Consider the following 21,635-nt stretch of genomic DNA (forward strand, 5'->3'; position numbering starts at 1 on the left):
CCAATCAAAACAGCTACTTAGTTCAGATGACAAAATTGTGAAATTAAAAAAAAAAAAAAAATGTTGATTCGAGAAACGCGTTATCAAATGGTTTGTGAGTGAAGGATTGCTTTTTATTAGCATAATGAGGTATTCATGCATAGTTCTACAACAAAAGAGCTCCAAAATACCTCGGTCATTGAACTTTTTCAGAGTAGGGCCAACTAGCAATATGGAAGCCGCTTCTAGGTGGGGCATCTCCAGTATAGGATTTTCCTCCACACGCAAATGCTGCAGCACATAATGTAGTAGATAAAAGAAGGTCCAACTAAAAAATACAAATAGATGCAAGAAACTGTAGTGTTCAGCCATTTTACATGAACACTGGTATGTGGGTGTCAGTGTTAGACATGAATACATGGTGTCAAATGCTGAGGGGCATATGGACATTTATTATTCAGATAAATATAAGATTTTAGAAAGAAAGAGCAAAACAAAGATATACACAAACATTTTGGACTTGTAACTTGACAATATTAACAAATAAACAATTTGATATGCTTAGCAAATGTTGTACATCATACAATTCAGAACACTGGTGGTATAGTATAGCATCATCGTCATCATCTAAGCCTAATCCCACTTTTAGGGCTGTAAACAGGCCAGATATTGCAGTATCCGAATATCCATATCCAACTTGGATATTTGATATTCGTATACGACTTATATCCGAGTGCCCTAGATAATATCCAATCCATATCCATATCCGACGGTAAATTGATTTTTTATTTTTTTTTTTGAAAGCTTACAGAACTTCTATTAAAGAAGTGTTGGGATTGGAGAAGCAAAAGCAAAAAGGGAAAATTACAATCCTCAAGAGATTTTATACAAGAGGCTCATTCCACAACAAAAAGCTTAGCGTTACAAAAGACTTTCATCACTAAGCTAGCTTAATTTAAAAAACATGTCCATTTCTTGCCCCCACCCCCCCAAAATCACCACAAGGTGGCCAACAAAACCAGCCTTTTCTTTTACTTGTCTCCCAAGCCCCACACCATGCCAAGCCAAAAATGGATATCCAATCAAACATGGCATCACCCATGACATTTGAATAGCCTAAGTAAGCAACTCCACACCTTCCACGCGACTAGGCAGCGGATAAAAAGGTGATCAACTTATTCAGTATCCGCCATACACATCACACACATGTTCAGAAGAACCATTTTTCTTCTTTGAAGATTGTTGATGGCTTGCACCCTCTTCCTCCCGACTGGCCAACTAAAAGGCCGCAACTTTTAGAGGAGCACCATAGTGCCACAAGTGAGATGTATCCACACAAGACCCGTCCCCCAGCAAGGATTGAAGCAAATCATGTAAAGGCTAGATGGAAAAGTCACCCAATTTATCCTTTAACCAGACCATCCTCTCCCGGTCTTCTCTCACCGAAAAGCGATGCTGGAGATGATCCAGAAGTGCCACAAATTCCTCCACTTACCCAACAAGTTTTATATCGCATGGAATAATTATGTAACCAAAATTTGTGTGGCCCACCGTGAAGCCTGTGTTATATCCAAGTGTTTTTAGCAGTGTATGTAACATTTCGTGTAGCATATGCTACATAGAATAGGGTAGCTAAAACACTACGTAGCGTATGCGAATAGCGTAACCCCCAAGTAGCGTACGCTACATGCATGTAGCGTAGCGTGTAGCATATGCCAAGTGAAAACATTGGTTTTTTCTTCCCTATCAGTTCAACGCATTTTTTTAAATGGTGGTGACTCATCCTCATCATGCGTGACATGGCAATACATCAAACCAAACTATCCAAATTTTGGGTCCTATTGTGGATGGAGCATATCTCTATAATCACACCCATCAGACAATCATAACCATGTGTATATGGGCATGCAAGTATACAGCTGGAGAGTCATTACTATTTTAAATGGTGTAAAACTAGCAACAAATACCCCCTTCATAAAACAAAAGGTTTTAAAAGAGGGCTTTCAAAGCACTATTGTCCCAACGCAAATACCCCTCCAGCCGCAAAAATTCCATCAATTCAATTTTCCCAATCCATAGTACTATTTGAAAAGAAATTTCAGGGGCTTGATCATCCTCGTGAGAATATTCTCTAGCTAAAATTCCACAGACATTGGAGCCCAAAAAAAGAAATCAGGATCCCTGCATTTCACATCCATAAAACTGTGGAGCTTGATATTTGCATTTTTTTTGTTGATTTTTTTATTTTGATTGTTTTAATCATTGATTTAGCGTACATCTTGAGTTTTTTTCATTGTTTCCTCTTTTGGAAGTTGATTCTATGAAACGTTGTAGAATAAGCCTTGTGGAATTTGTACTTCACATAATTGTGACTTGAGAGATTGTAGAATCTCTTTTTCTTTTTTGGTCAGTGATCAACTAGGAAATTGAGACTGTTTTATTGTTTTGTTGGTGTTTGATATTTTCATTTGGACATTAACGAACGTAATTTTTATAGAAACTTGTTGTTGTGATTATTTAGTTTGATATAACTTGTTTTGAACATGCTTTTACTTGAAACATTAATTTTTTTTTTTACTATTTATCATATTTTCTATTATTTAATTAAAAGAGATAAGTATTGACATAGCTTTCCGCTAAACGCTATAAAGGGTTGAACACTATGCTATACCTTACTAGTTGAACGCTACACTATACACTACATACTATTTACAACGCTGGTTATATCTATTTTCTCCATCTATTGCTCGAGCTCATGCGTGACATTGGCTTAAAACTCAGGTAGACTCAAAACTCGAGCGAGTCCACATTACAGGAAGCAATGAGATTGAACGCCCACCCATTGAAACCATTGTTGAGGCACAGAAGTTTTTGGATGTGCTAATTTTATTTTTATTTTTATTTTTTCCCTCGTGCTGATGACCTTAATAACGGGTTGGATGGCATAGACGTGGACCTGAGGGAAGTTGCAATGGTGGACATTTCCATTCCTATTGCTTTCTATGGTGTGGCCCACTTGAGATTTAGATCTACCTCTTTTTTTTCTTCTTTTGTTCTTTTTTTTTTTTTTTTGCTCAAGGCTTAACATGGACTGGAGAAATTGGTGAACTAAGTGGATGTCACACAAACACCACGGTGGACCCCGCAGAGCTTTTGTTTACACAGGCTCCCTATAACACACATTGTATTTTTAAGTAGGAATAAGGAAACTAGACCGGAATTGTCTACAACACCTTTTACACAGCACATAAAACATCGGAGCTCTATGGGCCACGCCATCTCTATATCTAAATCCACTATGTCCATAAGGTGAGAGCTCTCATTTGCACTGTACATACAAAATACTAGCTTGATAGAGAACTCTGATGGGCCACACCAACAGGAACAATGTAAAATTGCCCCTAAAGCCTCTAAAAGTTCAAGCCATGTCCCTTGGATCAGGCTGATTTTTGTACCTTCAATTGATCTCGGAAGGGTTTTTTTTTGGGACTGTAATTGATCTCATTAAGTGACAAATGGTTTTGATGAAAGATACACATCATAGTGTCCCCGCACACAAACCTATGGTTGGCATCCCATCCCCAATGTTCCTTGTGGTGTGGCCCACCTGAGTTGTGTATCTGGCTGGTTTTTTTGTCCCAGGGCCACAAATCCAGGATAAAACCTGATGGATGCTGTGGATGTTACATATACAACAATGGGGGCCCCACAAGGTTTGGGTGTTTCACCCACTATGAAAAACCATTGTTGTAGAGGATTTCAATAGTAGGAAGCTATGTATCCTTGCATAATTTAGGTAATCTGGCAAAGTATGAGGCTTAGTATACAAGATTGTACATGTAAGCGTACAACAACCCAAGTTCAACTGACTAAATTATGGGACCCGCTATCTCTAATTCATGGTCCCAATCATTGTTTGAAAAATTCTAACCTCTGATTCATGAACACTTGTTGGTTAAAATAGGACCATTGAATTTTTTTCATTTTAATTATAGTAGCATTTAATAACTTGTTAAAAATATCAAATTACAAAATACCCTCAGGTAATCAAGTAAACGATTACAGATATGGTAATATCCGTCTCCAACTGCTTAAAAGTTGGGTAAGCGGGTAAGTAGGTAAAAGTTTTTAATAGGGTAGAAAACACAAAACTGAGTCCGAATTCTTTTAGTTGGATATGTTGGGTAATCGGGTACACAGATATCTATTGCCAGCCCCACCCACTATCAAGGACAATATCCTCAGTTAAACATCATATTATACAACAATATCACAAATCACCAAACTAATTGGGATCAACTACACAAATCCTGCCCTGTCATTCCACTCTATCAAAGACCACATCCTCAGTTAAACTGACATCTATCAAACAATATCCACCACTATGCGACATAATATTTATATGTACATGTATTATACGCATTGCAATAGTAAATAAAACATATCATATGCAGTAAATAAAACGTACTACGCACAGCAGAATACTAACTGATACTTCATCTCTCTCTCCAGAAACTGATTGTGATGGGAATTTGGTGGTGGTTCAGTGTTAGCTGGGGTTTTGCATTGATCAGACCCCAAAAACCCAACAGGTTTAATCATGGAAAAACTCAAAATGAAACGAACAAAATGGAAAAGCCAACTTCTGTCAATTAGTGGTTGCATCGTGCTTATCACAACCTTTCTTTCAAGATTGTTAGCTTATTTCATGACTCCTGTTCGTTGCATTGGTGGTGGATTGTATTGAGGGATTCAGAAGGAAGCTTTGTCAAAGGGGCATGGAACCAGCAAAAATATCACCATTTCAAGTGTGAAGTGTGCAGGCCAAGGAACAAGAGACGTTGGGTTAGCTACTCAATGAGGCACAGACATGTTTTTGAAGAAATTGTTGCAAATGTTGGGGAGAAGCTTTTTTTTGTTGGTTTCTATATTTTCAACAGATTGCACTGGTTGGGGATGTGTATTTGCTTCTATTAAGTGAGGGAAAGGGTTGGGTGCAACCCTTCTCAATGTCGGAACTTAAGGAAGCAGAGAGTGGAAATCAAATGAACCTTCAAGGAAGCTTGAAGATGCCTAGACATTATCTGGGCATTTCAACCATATATTGCAAAGTAGGTTAATCATGGACTGTTATCAATTAGCTTCTTCTACAGGGCTTTGTCTGGCTTCAGATTTTTAGATTATCAAATCGGCATGTCATTCTGCACAACACCTCCTAGGATTATTGCATTTTGTTGGATGACGTTAGGGACAAGATTCTTGTAGGAGATCATATCAAGCATCACATCTTCTGTTTCTCAGTGCAATTCACAATTATGCTCCATGCACATGTTGGGAAAGGTGCCCCTGAAAACCAAATCCATACATGATAAACATATTTTTAATATTGTTTACAATGATACATTATCAGCATTGTGTGTGTTCATGCATGAATTCATGGGTTATACTTGAATGTATATTATTCATCGACCATAAAAGTCCATCATGGATACTGTATTGAGCTATGTGCATATGGGTGAACCTATGACACGAGAGAGATATAGCTCAAAGAAATCTTATCCATGAAAAGGGGTGTTCACAACTATCATGTGCTTCAGTTGGCACATGTGAACGGTTATCATGGTACTTGATGACTGCCAAAGCAGTGTTGCTTTGTCTGTGGCAATTTGAGTTGAGGACTCATATCAGTACATGACTATGCACAACATTTTCATTGGCATACTGAATGATGGATTATGTGAGAAATACTCCTATGTCCCATTTAAGGATTGGGCTTCCGCTATCAGTCTTGAAGATAGTTCAATGATCTCTCGGTTGCTGGACTGAGCGAGGATCCCTCTTCTCTTTCTTTTGTTTCAGTTACAGCTCTAGTTTCATTCTTTCTTTTGTGGCTGAGTCTCTTTACTGGTTTCAAGTCGTATAGTTTCCCTTTTGTTTGGTTTTGATTTTCATTTTGTTTCTGTTTCTTTGTTTTTTTCTTCTTTCTTTTGGTTGCGCATCACTCCCTTTAATAAATTCAATCTTCAATAATAATTAAAAAAAAATGTCCCATATAAGTGTTAGTGCCTCGGTTTTGTCAATAATGTGAGCTAAGGTGTCTTGAGCCGGTTAAGCCTCCATAGGAAGACATTGAAAACCGAAAACTCGAAGACTTTAAGCATCAAGGCCAAAGACAACAGGTAAATCATGAGGTGCCTTGGTAATCCCAACCCTAGACCCATTTATGTCCAAACCAACATACCCTAAACTTGATCCATAAAGGAAAACCCTTAGTCATCTGGTTTATGTCGGCTAGATCATGTGCAAAAGAAAGATGAACCGTATGCACAAGTTTGATTGATCCTTGATCGATCGAAAGTGCACAAAAGTGTCCAACGATCTTTCTACCTTTTTTTCAAATTAAGTTTGATCAATCGAAGCTAGTCGTTATAGATCCGTTGGACTTGGAGCCTTTTTTCTATAAATTTAGCAACTGGATCTTTGTGTAGATGATGATTTTGAGTGAATTAGAAGCCCTAGTGTCTCCCGATACTTCCCAACACTCCAACGCTCTCACCCAAAGAGATTCAAGCCTTCTTCATTGTGATAAATCACTCTAATGGGCATTTCAAGCTCCTTTTGATGAACAACATGGCATCTTGATGCAGGACATGAAAATTAGATATGATGTGCAAGATTTCAGGCTTTAGATCATAATAATTTAGAAACAATCACAATAATTCCACATCCCACATAAAGTCAAGCATTCAACAAGGGAAATCTATGAGAGTTCAAGAATACACATGTTAGGGCTGAATCAATTAAAAATTATAGACCAAACAATACTAAAAGTATAGTAGATTCATCCACACATGAAAATGATTATTTCTCAATCCAAGGGATTCTCACATTTCAATTCGAGAAAAGCTAGGGTTTCAAAAGTGGAATAGAACTTGGGGATGGATGGCGGCCCGCACGCGTGTGAGGCCCAAGAATCTAGAATCGGCCAGCTAGGGCCTCGTCAGCCAGGGATGGGCCACTTTCCCTCCAAATTTCAGGCCAAACGGATTATCGGTTTAAACACGGTGCTCCGCCGAAGTTTCAGCCCTCCTGCGGGGCCAGATTCTGAAAATCTGCTGTAGGGAAAAGATTTCTGCAAACGTGGGTGGATTTGATGAGGGGATGGTTGTAAGAGATGAGAAATATTGAGGGTAGGAGATGGGGGTGATTTGAGATGGGTGTGGCTTCGCACCACGATAGTTAGCCCTTCGAAGAAGGGAGGGTTTCGCACCCAATTAGGTTTCCACAACTCAGAGAATTAAAGAAGCAGAAAAACGCAAAATTTTATTAATCATCTTCAATTAATAAAACCCTACAAGGAGGTAGCCTATTTATAAGAAAAAATTATACCCCAAAAGCCACGCCATGTGCGCATATTATTACTTAAAGATGAAGTAATCAAAAATAACAACTAATCAATGCAATTTAAACTGTTCATGATGTTCCTAATAACGGTAATGAGCAAAACTCAAAGTCCTAGGTCACCTAGGGTAGTGGGCCACGATGATGAGATCCAATGATGGGATCCACATGATGATCAGGTCCACCCCAACGAACCAAAACACAGTCCTCTAACTAGGAGGCCCTCGATGAATGTCGTCATCGATCCAGATCGAAGGTGGGCCCTCCTCCTTGCGCACGTGCGTAAGGGGGGCATGCGTGTGCTCGAGATGTCCCCATCACATCTTGCATTTTCTAGAGGATAAACACAAATCCAATAGGTAAATTCTTTGTCTTTTAACCTCTAGAATGCCCATCTGGGTGAATCCCCAATTGGAACCAACTATCCTATAGTTGTAGGAGATTAAACCTCTCCCTCATTACCTTGGTATTAGATGCAAGGTAGTTGATCATAGGAACCAAAGCATCCACATCAACGATCGATGGAGCAATTGAGAAGTTGATTCAAGTTGAGGAGAGCATCGATTAAGCATATCAAGAAGGCACATCAACATGGCTCAATCCAACAAGTAAGGTTGTCATTTTTAGATTCCACGTACTCTTTTCTTATGTAGGATTGAGTATAGAGTTTGTGACCCAAATATCATTCTGTTAAATTTTCGCGAAAATATCACAACATTTATAATTTAAAAAAATCTAGTGGATATTTTTCATAGTGGTCAAATCCGGTCCTGGTCCATCCTGTTTATTTGTTAGGCCTGAAAATCAGGACGAGGACCAAGCTGCGGGCCTAAACATGAGACGGAAGTGAAGCCCAATTAGTGGGACCGTTTGACATGGCCCATTGACTTGCGTAGGTTATTGTGTAGGACCGTATCACCACCAACATGGGTGAGTGCGTGTGTAAGTCCTTGTGTTGGCCTCTGATGGGAGTGTACATTTGTTAAGTCCTTATATAGGCCTCCAACGGGAGTGTAGGTGTGTCAAGTCCTTATGTAGGCCTCCGACGGGAGTATACACTTGTAAGACCATGTGTAGGCCTCCGACGGGAGTATACGCTTGTAAGACCGTGTAGGCCTCCAGCAGGAGTATACGCTTATAATGGTTATGGGTGAACCTAATTAAAATTCCTAAGATAGTGAAATCCAGTACACTTGAGGAGAGTACGTCTGCCGAGAGTAGAGTAGGCAATTGGTTGAACCACTATACATCATTGTGATTGCGATTGTTAATGTTTGCAATTATATTCATGCTTATGTGTTTAATTAATTGAATTATATAAATGCTTGAATTGGATTGTATGCTAAGCACTTAACTTGTAGGCACACACAAGATCACTATCTCTACCCCATAGATTAATAGCTCAATTAATTGAATCTTTTGTAGTCTATGAGAATTGGACCATTATGCCTTAATTGCATTTAATTGGTAAATTAGTTTCTTTGCGCAAAGAATTTTAAGTGGTCCTATTCACCCCCTGATGAGGACATCGTGCACACGCACGCCCGTACACCACCACCCCTACACACGTACGTACGCAAAAGGAGGACGCACCATCGATCTGGCTCGATGACGACGTCCAGGGAGGGCCTCCTAGCTAGAAGACAAGTTTTGGTTCAAAAAAGTGGCCCGATAGTCAAGAAAAAGCCCACCATGGGATCTCATGATCGTGGCCCACTCGTCGGATTGGTTTTATATTTTAGGTTTTGCTTATTGTTATTATTTAGAACATCGTGAACGCTTTAGATTTCCTTATTTGGTTTTTATTTTAGTTTACTTCATTGCCAAGTAACAGATGTCGCACATGGTGCGAGTTTTTGGGTATAGGGTTCTCCCTATAAATAGGCACCCCTTGTAGTTCTTTTCATTCATTGAAGTTAATAAAAAATTTTCTGCTTTATTTTTCTGCTCTCTTCGTGAGTTGTGGAAGAATTCAAAAGTGGGTGCGAAGCCCTCCCTTTTCGAAGGGCTAACTACCGTGGTGCGAAGCCACATCGATCCCAATTCACCCCCATCTTCCATCATCTTTTTTTTTCCATCTTCCTCCACCATCCGTACTTCGAATTTGTCCTTTTGTTGCATCAGATTTCTTCATTACAACAGGTTTCCATATTTCGGCCCACAGGCGAGTTGAAACTTCGGCGAAGTACCACGCACAAACCGTACATCGGATCAAGCTGAGATTTGGCGGTTTTGGAGTCCATCCCTGGCCGACTAGAGCCAAGGTGGCCTTTTTCTGAATAGTGGGCCCCACACGTGTGACCGGGATCACACGCACGTCCGTCTGGGCCATTGTTGCTGTCCACACGCGGAATCATCTTTTGGCTTAGGTTTTTATCCTCTTTTATCCTCTCATAGCCGTTTTTCATGAATCCTAACCCTATATTACATGATCCCTAATTGATTTGCCTCTTTTATCACCTTAGGGTTCCTTGAATTGAAATTAGGGAATCCCTTGGATTAGGGACTGATTTTTATGCATGAGTAGTTGATTTTATTTCCCTTTGAAATCGTTTGGCTTATAATTTTATTGGTCCAGTCCTAGCCTGTGTCGGCTTGAACCTGCATAGATTCCCCTTTAATTGAATGTTTGGATTTTCATGTGGGATGTGGAATTTGTGTGATTGTTTCTGAATTGGTGTGATCTAAGCCTGAAATCTTGCATATCATATTTAAATTCACATCCTGCATCACCCCCCCCCCCCCAGGACTTAGTCGTAATTCTAAGCTCCGTTAAGCTTTTGTGTGCCATGGTAGACAATCCGTGCAATTTCAATAAGGAGCATACACTCACTTGCACCTCATCTTAGTATCTTCAAACCTTAGACCAATCATGGAGACTTCGTTACCAGTAAAGATGCCTTTGACACTCATTGTGATTCTTGACTCCTGAGACCCAAAATGACATGCACTTGTGAATATAGCACTTGGACAGAATCGCGTTTGGTCACATGCAGTTCCAACAAGGAATCCACTAACCCAATTAGTCATATGCATATGTATCCTTTTTTATGTCAAAAGAATCTTGAATGAATAAGGTATTTGTGAGAAAACATTTCTTCTAGTTTCAAGTGAATGGATTTTCGTTTGTTCAACTCCCTTGTCACAAAGCCAAGGACACATCTTCTAGTGGAAGGGCATAGGATGATGCATGTGTTGAGGATCTAAGTTCATGTACTTGAAGACACTTTCTTAAGCAAGTGTAGGTGATGACCTGCAAGCTTACACAAGAGAAGGCCCATGAGGAAAATATATAGAAGTGAGACCCCAACTCCCTCCCCCCTCCTTCCCTTGAACTAAATATATAGAAGTGAGACCACAACTCCCTCCCTCCCTCTGTGTGTGTGTGTGGATGTGTCACGCCCAAGGGCGTGTGAATATGTCAGAGGTTTTGGAGTGACCATAGGGTGGATTGAGGATTTTTAGAACTGGTATTGATCAATCCGTGGAAGCCAGAGCTCTTGCAAAAAAAAAAAAAAAGTTATGGCTTGAAGATCTAGAGATTTGAAAATTCATTCTCCACCATTAAAGTGGTATGATCCTTCAAAAAAAAAAAAAACCATTAAAGTGGTATGTGATGCATTGTTATATTCTTTTGTACTGATCTATATGATGTTATGATTCTCTCTTCTTGCTTGTATGATTGCATCCGGTCTTGTACACGTGTCAATGCGTGGATCTAAAGTTGAAAACCCCGACAACGCAATTGGGTGAGTAATTTGGGCAGTATAGATTGCCCCACGACTATGCCATGTGTACATTTGAAGAGTTACATCCATTTTTTTTTAATAGTGCAAAACTAACATGAGAGTTCAGCCCTCAAATGTATGACTTGTCAGTTGATTGAACAAGTATCCCACTACTGGGAAGTAGCCCACTACTGTCCCAAAGAAAGAACCCTTTGTTAGTTGTGTCCAACAGCAATCCATTGGAGTATCAAACAAAAAATAGCAAAGCTTTGGAGTCTTATGTAAATAGGATAACAACATGATCTTAAGGGAGGAGTAGGATTCTCGTTGTTGTTACACAAAAGCTAGAAGCCAATTATCACTTTGTCCAAATCTCCCACACCATCCTGCATCTAATCATAACATGGCTAACCGAGTCTACTTGATGCAAGCACAACATATCAGTTAAACAATGTCATTCCTCTCTTCTTCATGAGATTGTCTACAATAATAATTTTTTTTAGGCATGCCATCCACATGAATGTTCTAATCTTCAGAGGGGCAGGGACCTTCCATGAACTTTTGAAGTAAGTATATGGCTTGCCAAGATCATCTTCATGCAGCTGGGCAAATGATCTCACCAAGAACATCCCATTAGGCTCTTTGGTCCGAATTCTTATCTTTTCCATTAATAGAAATATACACCTATAACAGCTCAAGCAACCTGGGTAAAGAAATTACCTCTTCATTGGTTCCAACAAAGGTATTCATCAATGGTAATGGTGGCAGTAATGACCAGCCTTACGACCATTATGATATGGGCTGTAACAGTTAAAAAAATTAAGAAAATGTATCAGCCACATATCTGCCAGTTACGGGCCATTTTTTCAGAATGGGCATTCCAGCCTCATATCATGTTGTTCCAACAAAACTAAGGCCCCCAAATTAGTTTGCCATTATGGAAATAATCTTCCACCTTAGCATTGTTATGAAAGGCAATAGCAAACGGATCTGTGAAGCTGTCCATCAAGAGGGAACCTTCACACAATTAATCTTTCCAGAACCTGATATTTGACCCATTGCCCACAAAAAAAAAAAAAAAAGAACATGAACATGAACAGAACATTGCAGTTGCACTCAAGAAATTCCCCTCTAGACTACAGATCCTCTTCTACTGGATGCAGACAAATATCCCAGCATTCTCCATGACCCCATATTTAGAGACTAGCACCCTACTGACTGGAGGTGACTCACCCTTTCCCATCCACCACCACAATTTCCCTAAAAGAGCCTTGTTAGCCACATTAATTGACCTGATACCCAGCCCATCATGCCCCTGTTTATCCATTGCCCTGTTGCAAAATCCATCCAGAGCCATTTCTTCCAATGGTTTAGGTAAGTTGGACCCTAAATGGCTCTCTTAAGAAGTTAATTTGCTGGTATTCAACCAACCCATTTAGCTGAGTGTGCTTTGGAAGACAAACTCCTTACGCTATCATGTGGGAGCTTAGGAACATGATTCCTTATGCTATCACTTGAAGCATTTTCAAGCCCATTCAGGTTTGGAATTTAACAATGCGAAGGTCCTTTTACTTCACTAATTATGAATTTTCTTGAGATCTTCCTCTGGGCTTCTTGAAGGAAGGCAATTCTGAATGTCAATACAGTATCACACAAGTGAAAAGGTGAATGGTTTTCCGTATAAACTACCTAAATGCCTGGGCCTAAGAGATTCAATTAAGATTGGTGCTGATTGTTGGAAATGTGCTCTGAGCAGATCCCGAATGATGCCAACATAGAGGAAGACGGGTTCACTCTTACTTTGGCTTGACTCAGAAAACATGTTTTGGTAGCGATAACTGTGAGACCTTTTATAGGGGATCAGTGCTTTTGTTATCTTCTTTGTATAGTAATCTTCATTGTTCTTTCAGTAAGCACCTAACTGACAAATAAAAAAATCATAGGTCATTGTGGAATACCTAATATATTAGTCATTAGTTTCAATATTCGAACTCCATAGAATATCGAGTGCAAGTGACAATGGATGATATTGATTATGCATACATTATCCAATTAAGTTTTAGCAGTTGGAATATTTCAGTTCGAGTGAAAATGCAAGGTGGGCTCAGGCATAAAAAGATAGCAAACCTCAAGAACTGGCAAATGCGGAAAACCCTTCAGTGTTGATATTTTGTTTTTGCTTGCAGCTAGTACCTGTAACCATGGCAAAGAAATGGAAGATAAACAGACAAGAACTAACTGTATGTATAAAACACGATTTTGAAGGTGACAGACCTGAAGTCGAGGCTGACTTGCCATGGAAAGAGACTTCAACCTGTTTTGAGCAACTGATAGAAACTGAAAGAGGGGAAGCATTAAGAACAATACCTAACTAGAATGGCATGGTACACTTGGGAGATTTAAATAAGGATGTCACCTAAATTAAGAATGCGTAAAGAATGTACCTCCAAATTAGGAAGTTGAGGAAGACTTGCAAGTGATGTGATTTGATTCCCAGCAAGATACAGTTGCTGCATGAACAACACATTACCAACCTAGTTTTGCAAAATAGTCCAACTCATGACATATGACCTTAACAGAATATCACAGAAACAAACCTGTAGGGCTTTGCAATTCTCAAGTGGCTCAAAACCAGGCCCTTTAAAATCGTTAAAGCTCAAATCAAGAACCTGTTAAGATAGTATGTTTTCCATATCAACTTTGATGCTACTAAATAGAAAGTCCCTACACAGTAATTTGTTGGACAATGGAAATCCAGAATCTACTGAACCCAGGCTTAGAAAAATGGTTTTGCAAGTGTGACTTAGCCAAGGCCACAACGCTAATTTGCAAATGAATATTTTCTACTATGTAAGTCAAGAAACAAACCTTCACCCGCTTCAGAATCTCAATTCCCACCAAAGATGATAAAAGATTGTCCCTGAGATAAACAAACTGCACTAGAAGCTTAGTACAGGGAAAATGCATTCGATATTCTTTGGGCACAATCATGAAATGACACCCTTCTCCCTACAAATATAGCCTTAGGAGTTAGGACAGAAGTTAAAGTTCATCAGGAAAGTAATGATAAGTTATAAAGACAACACGCCTGGTGGTCACCCAGATCTGCAAGCTAATGGAAGAGTTTTAAAGAATCATCCATACTGGCTAAAACTCAGAAGAAATGAACAAAAAGGATGATCAGCAGAAAGAAAAAAAAAACTAGTTCCCTACCATCGGTAACAGGTGTATGCAACCTATGCACACTACACTCTACAAAAGCATGTATTTCAAATTATCAACCTGTCATAGATTGATTTTATCAACAATAAAGAAATTAAAAATACTTATGGCAAGGAGATCAACAATAAAATGAATGAAAAAAAAAAAAAAAATTTACATCACATGGCCATGGGATTTGAAGATTATATAAAGGTATAACAAATGGGGGATGCCACCAGTATCTCCCAGATTTGAAGCTTGGCCTTTTCTACAGACCATTTCACATGCCCATGCCATTTGAAGATTGGGTGTTTCTGGTCCTTATCATATAATTGGAAACCCCACCTGGCAGTGATGTGCCAGACGACCCCAAGGTCAGGTGAACTGGTGCATGGGTAGGTTTCACGTCAAGTGGCCGGCCAGTTGTAAAACTTTTGCCAAGCAATCATGAGAATTCCTGCTTCAAATGTGATTGGAAAATTAGGATTTGTAAAGCCAACCCCAAAAGCTGGGACAAAGCTCTGATGGTGGTGGTGGTGGTGGTGCTAAACATAATCATAGTATTATACACTCATACACATACAACAAAATGAAAGGATAAGGTTCATGATACAGATTTTAATGGCAGGAAAGCCTCCCTACAATCCAGACTTGGAAAGCATAGGCAAATGACCCTCTGCAGTTACACATGGGCAGACTTCATCTCTTCTGCAGTTACACACGGGCAGATTATGTACATTAGGCTGTGAATCACGTTAATGCTTGCTTTAGTGATTTTCGGGACCTTCTATAATTACAAGCTTTTCTTCAAGTACCCAGCAACATAGATGCACCTTTCTACATCCTGTGTTCTTTCACCTCCTAAGCTATAAATGCATATATTTTAACTGTTGAAGCTCATGCAAGTAAAGATTATAAGGAATGTCTATTGTTAGCACATAGTTACCTCTAACTTTGGTGACAGGTTTAACCCGCTGGCATCAAGACTGCGAACTCTATGACCCCTAAGATCAAGCCTCTGAAACAAGGAATATGAAAGTCAGAACTCAGAACCATCACTTATTATTAAGTAAAAACCTCAAGTAGATATTCCTCTGTATCTCATAACCTCAAATCTACATTTTCAAGAATCCTGTCATCACCATAGTCATCACATCCTTGTCGCAGCGATTTAGAGTAGGCAAACCAAAATAACAATGATAAATGGAAAAAAAAAAAAACTTTCTGGCTCACAATTGATATTTTTCCTTGAATATCTTTCATCAACTAATCAACAAGTTCCGCCAACAATTTTATAAAAATAAAAAATTTAAATTTAAATAAATAAATAAACAAGCATGCTAGGTCGCAATGTGACAATAAAAGTCAATAATGGTTTAACTAGCCAAAATATCTTCAGATCCTAGTAATTAGACACAGGAGAAAACCCATTTCTAGCCTCTCCAATGATAAAACACTATCCCCTAAATGAAATCATAACATAAAGTATTAATATGATTGAAGTTTTCAGTATCTTGCAATATCACCGATAGATCCCATGATATATCTATTATCCCAGCTGAGTGATACAAACCCAGCTTAAATATCCAGTTTTCATAGTCTCGTGCAATATGTCACATGAGATCACGACATATCGTGGACATCGTGATATCGTGAGGTATATCCTCACTCCCCCTTTATAAATTCTTAATGTTTCGTGCAATATATCGATAACGAGTGCAATATTGAAAGGGACAAAAGGAATCAAAAGCTTCTTAGGGCTGGATTCTAAAAGGTGCATTATATTTTTTAGTTTTGATTTGTTTTTATATGTCATAAATGGTGTCAAGTGGTAAGAAATTCATGATTCTTCATGTTTTGCATGAAAAATTATGGATTTGGAGCTTCAAAATCAAGATTTCGAGGAAATGAGCTGAGTTAGGGAAATTTGGAGTAGAATCAAAATTTCTCCACTTTTTCCCAAATCAATTGCAATCTTAGTGTTCAAACACGAAATCAAATATGTATATAATATGATCTACACATTCTTGCCAATTTAGGAATTTTTTGAAGGAAAAAAAAATTGTTAATTGAAAATTATTAAAAAATATTATTTTTTGAAATCCACAAGTATATTTCTAATTTACTACTTCTTCATTTTTTAAACACACGCGCACACACCACCACACACTCACGCCTTAGTGGGATTTCACCACCTATGGGTGCTCGAACCCTTGACCAGGTGTTGAAACTCCTAAGAGTACCACTGGAGCAAGAGCAGGGATTTCACCACCTATGGGATTTCACGCCTTCTAATTTACTACTTTTGCTTTTGAATGTAATGCTTGTGTTTCCATAAATGTCTTCCCACATTTATAAATATTATAAATTGACTTTGAATGTAGTTACATCAATTCAGTTAGCCAACGCATAGATTAGGATCCTATACCCAAAAAAAAAAACATTATGTGCCCTTGTTTTTTGTGATTTTTTTTTTTTATTTCTCGGTGTGCATTAGTGTCTTTTTTAACAATCCCAGAAGTTCCATTGAAAAATTCAACCAATTTCCCGATGTTTCCCAACAACAACGATAAATTATATGATACAAAAACCAATATATCCCATGCGATAACCGATATGTCTCCATATCCCAAGGGTGAGATAACCGATACATTACACAATAACAATACGGAAAATATATTCTTCTGGGAAGACATATGGGTGGGGGAATCAACTTTAAAAGAAGACTTTCCAAACATCTTTGGCCTTGCTCCGAATCGATCCATTTTGGTTGCTGACTGTTACTCTATTATTGGGGACAAAATTGTTTGGAATCCCATTTGCAGAAGAAATCTCCATGATTGGGAGATCGAAGAATACGCGGCTCTTCAAGGTCATATCATCAGTTGCAAGCCCAATCAGGTGAGTAAAGACAGCCTAGTATGGAGACTCAACAGATCGGGTACTTTCTCGGTTAAGTCCTTATATAGTTGTATTGGCAGGAATCCCTCCCCCTTGGAATAAGTTATGACAGACCAAGTGTGGAAATATAAAGTCCCTCCAAAGATAGCGATGTTCGGCTGGTTAGTTGGTAAGAAGAAAGTTTTGACTGTTGATAACCTGAGGAAAAGGGGAATGATAATTACAAATATCTGTCTTTATTGCATGGCTAATGAAGAATCAGTGGACCACCTGTTCGTTCACTCTCCCCTCATTAACCAGGTGTAGATAGCTATCATAAACTCTTTCGGTATCTCCTGGTCCTTCCCTGATTCAACCGATCGTCTGCTCAAAGACTGGCATGGGTCTAAGATAGACAAACAAAGAACTATGGTTTGGAGAATGTCTCTATTGGCTGTTTGGTGGTCGGTGTGGGAAGAAAGGAACAGGAGATGCTTCAATGGTATTTCCAACTGGGTGGGATCAATATTCCAAAAAGTGCAGCAGTATTTAGTCGAGTGGGCTTCTAATACTGTTAACTTAAAGGGTTGTAATCTGTCTTGTTTTAGAGGTTAATCATCTCGCTATCTCAGCGGGTTGATCCCCTCTTTGGTTTCCTTTCTTTTTAATAAAAGTTATCGTTATCTCTCAAAAAAACAAAAAAACAAAAAAACAAAAAAAAAATGCAACATCATCTCCATCATGACAGGCCCATAACTATGATGGAAGCTCAAGACTGAAAACAAGAAATAGAAAATGAACACTGAACTACACTCATTATAGCAACTAAAATACCTTCTTCCCAAATGAATCAATCATAGACCCAAAACCACCAGCAAAAGAAAACAGAAAAAATATGAAAACAAAATGCATCTTCTGATAGCATCCCTAAAACCTCTCAAACTTTTAAAAATGAATCCTAAGCTACAAGAAAGAAAAGACGAAAGTCAATCAGCACCAGATTAAAACAGGGGCTACACATGAATCATCAAAATAGCAATGTGGGAGAAATACAAAAACAGAAACATAAAAAGGGATGAAAATGATGACAATGAAGAAAAAGAAAACTCAAACTCAGTCTTCCATGAACCCTCAGAACTCAGAAAACCAAACACCACAAACTCAAAAACAAATGCTTGTAGAATAATCTGATCAGGGAAAATTAATGATTACAGTGATTACCACATCATCCCCGGCTTTAACCTCCACCTGTGGGAGCATCATAAAGCGAGAATCTCGACTGTCCGGAGTGGATGCCTTCCTTCGACCCGATAAAGAAGAACCTCTGTCTACTGATGATGACAGAGACCCAAACTTCAAGCCACTTGTAACCGAAGGTGAACGAGCTGATGGAGAAGAGGCCTTAGAAACCATCCTTCTCAAACTACTGCTGCCACTACTATCCAATGACGAAGAAGGAACCCTCTTCGAAGTAGAAACAGATAATGATGGTTTAACAGCAGGTTTCCGAGCAGAATCTTGCTTGCTGATATCAGATCTTGGTGATGTACGTGAAACTCTAGTCACAGGTGAAACTGGGGGTGGCTTTTTCACATCCAAGGGACTTGCCCGTGCTGGAGTTTTAGCACTAACTGAAGGCAAAGATGCCCGTCTACTTTCTGTGAGGGATTGGTGACCCTGCCCGGAAATTGAATGAGTGACTCGTTTTTCAACCACTGAATTCGCTCCATCTGGTTGTTTTGAAACTGAATTCGTCTTCTTCTCTAGCACGCCTCCAGTACTGTTTCTTCTCTTCAAGTTAGCTGCATTTGAGCTAAGGGTCGGCCTTGTTAAGCTAGATTTAACTGTATTCAAAGTCGATTCTGAAACAGCCTTTCCTTCTGCTCTTTTCCTGCTTGAAACAACTGGTCCAGAAACCCTAGTTACAGGCGAAATGCCCGATTTCGTAGTTTTTGAACTTCTTTTGACACTTTCTGCTGAATTGGAAGAAGATTGCTTTGGTAAAGTTGAAGCTTGAGGCTTTTCCACAAGATCTTCGCTGGAAAGCGCCAATGGAGCTTCCATTTTGAAAAGACACCGTATCCCCGCCTAAAACCCTCCAAGACTGCAGTAAATCAAACAAGGGACCGCTCTCACTTCAATGAAGTATGTAAACCTATCTCTAACAAAAAACAAGAAGAATTCCAAAGACAATGCAGCTTCTTTCACCAGGACAAAAATGTAGTTTTCAGAAACAAAACCCTAATTTCAGTCAACTTCAGTCAATTTCAGATATTGTGGAGGAAATGCAGGTACCTTACTTTCCATTAACAAACTTAGTTACATCTTTCCCCAAAACAATTGAAATGCAGAAAACCCCAAAAATAGTTAAATTCGAGTAAAAGACATAGCTTTTTCCAATCGGTAAGCTCTTTCAACAATCTTGAAGAAAATGCAGGTTTGTGACTAGAACCAAAGCATGTTACGTCGAAGCACAGAGAGAGGAAAGGTAAATCTGATGCAAGAATGTTGAAAATCTAAAACTCACGGCCCATCAAAGAAAAATCAAAACTTTCCCGATTCATGGTACATTTCAGAGGATCTTAAAAAATAAATACTCAAAGAGACACAAGAAAAAGAAAGCACTGCATTTCAAAGAAAAACCCTTTCAGCTGATTTCTTAGGTATTCCAGCCGCCCCAAAGAGAATGCAAGTTCCTTAACTAGAACAGAAGACTTCTATACGAGTTCATAAAGAAGAAGAAATGAAGTTCAAAAACACTTCAAATCAGTACAAATCAACAAAAAAAAAAAAGGCCTAACTTTTCCCCAACTGTGGAGACATTTCAATAATCTCAAAGAAAATGCAAGATCCTCGACTGGAACCAGAGCATTTTATCCTGAACGAGACCGTCAAAACACACTCAAAAAACACAGAAAAAGACTAAAAAAACATAAATTTTTCCGGCTCCTTGGATCTTCCAACGATTTTGAAGAAAATGCAAGTTCCTTGACCAGAACCAGAGCATTTTACATCGATCTGCAGAGAAAAATCGCTGCAAGTGTAATAAAAACCCCCATTTTTTCCAGTTTCTGAGATTTCCACACCAATCTGCGGAGAAAAAACGGATAATCCAACGGAAGGAAGGGCAAAAAGCTGCTGTTTGACGAGAAGAGTGGAAGGACGTTGAATCTTACCTTGGAAGGTTCTAGATCTGGCGGAGTTGACGAGCAGGATCGGAGATTTCTAGGGTTTTGGTTGTTGGAGAAAATGCATGGCTTTTCTGGCAATGCATGACAGAAAAACACTACAGTAGAAGAGAGAGAGAGAGAGAGAGAGAGAGGCAGACAGAGAGATTCCGGCGGAATAAAACCACCCTCCTCTTTAGGTGGACGAGGATTGCACAATGACAGTCGCCACTGGACGGTGCTGTGGGCCCCACCATGGTGTATGTATTTTATCCACTCTGTCCATCCATTTTCCAAACTCATTTTATGATATGAACCAAAAATTGAGGTAGATCAAAGTCTCAAGTGGACCACACCACAGGGAACAGTATTGTTTGAAAGGCCACCGTTAAAAACTTCATAGGGCCCCACTGTAATGTTTATTCGCCATCCAAGCTGTTAATTATGTCACAAAGATCTGGATGAAGGGAAAACAAAAATATCAGCTTGATCCTACGCTTTTGTGGCCCCAATAAATTTTTAATGGTGGGCGTTCAATCACCACTGCTTCCTGTGATGTCGTCCACCTTATATTTGGATCTGCCTCATTTTTTGGGCTCATGCCCAAAAATGATCTGTAAAAATGGATGAACGGCGTGGATAAGCACATGCAACATGGTGGGGTCCACAGGACCCCGTCCAATGGCGAGCCGCAATGCAGTCCGCGTCCGTTGTAGGCGGTTCTGTCCGTTCTTTTTTAAAGAGAAAAGACCTTGGATACTCTGTCAGAGAGCGACGGATGATGCGCAGGCACTTAGAAAGTAGCATACGTGGCATATAACTGATAAAACTAAAACGCCAATCGTATGGATCACGATTTGGATCGTTCATGAGACAAACTTAAGATTCTTTTATCAACTGACTATCGGATTGGAGGACATTTGTTGGACGGTTAAAATGAAAAGTATTCAATGGTCCTGTTTCCACAAGCATCTGTCCACCAATCAGAGGTTAAAACCAAATTAACAATATGATTTTTTATACCGTGAGTTAAAAATCGGATTCTTCCATAATTTAACGGTTTAATTTGATTTATTTTCTCCCACATATACAATTTCTCAGTGCCTGCGTATCAAGCGTCACAAGCTGCCAGCGTATCAAAACTTCCCTTCTAAATGGTAACACTAGGCTGCGCGTTTGCTACAATTTCGCACTGACAGTAGTGTTAGAAATTTTGGTCCGTCTGTTAAAGTGGGATCCATGGTTAGGTTATCCAGACCGTTGAACTGATGATCTGCAC

The 21,635-nt window shown here is 39.1% G+C and overlaps 1 protein-coding gene across 2 annotated transcripts in view; it reads right to left on the reverse strand.

Moving 5' to 3' along the window:
• LOC131243667 (187-kDa microtubule-associated protein AIR9) overlaps window positions 1-20,506 on the reverse strand; it is a 108,702-nt gene extending 88,196 nt beyond the window's left edge. The window contains exons 1-9 of one of the 2 annotated variants that reach the window (XM_058243179.1): window positions 20,366-20,506; window positions 18,411-19,293; window positions 15,256-15,327; window positions 13,977-14,042; window positions 13,706-13,777; window positions 13,553-13,618; window positions 13,383-13,445; window positions 13,236-13,301; window positions 171-270 (exon numbers count right to left, since the gene is read on the reverse strand). In XM_058243179.1, coding sequence (XP_058099162.1) covers window positions 171-270; window positions 13,236-13,301; window positions 13,383-13,445; window positions 13,553-13,618; window positions 13,706-13,777; window positions 13,977-14,042; window positions 15,256-15,327; window positions 18,411-19,253 — 1,348 coding nt within the window. In that variant the 5' untranslated portion in view covers window positions 19,254-19,293; window positions 20,366-20,506. Of the gene's footprint in view, window positions 1-170; window positions 271-13,235; window positions 13,302-13,382; window positions 13,446-13,552; window positions 13,619-13,705; window positions 13,778-13,976; window positions 14,043-15,255; window positions 15,328-18,401; window positions 19,294-20,365 lie in introns of both variants that reach the window. The other variant, XM_058243171.1, reaches the window with a different exon arrangement.
• Between the last annotated feature and the right edge of the window lie 1,129 nt (window positions 20,507-21,635).

This window comes from Magnolia sinica, chromosome 1, assembly GCF_029962835.1.
Source record: "Magnolia sinica isolate HGM2019 chromosome 1, MsV1, whole genome shotgun sequence".
NCBI lineage: Eukaryota > Viridiplantae > Streptophyta > Magnoliopsida > Magnoliales > Magnoliaceae > Magnolia > Magnolia sinica.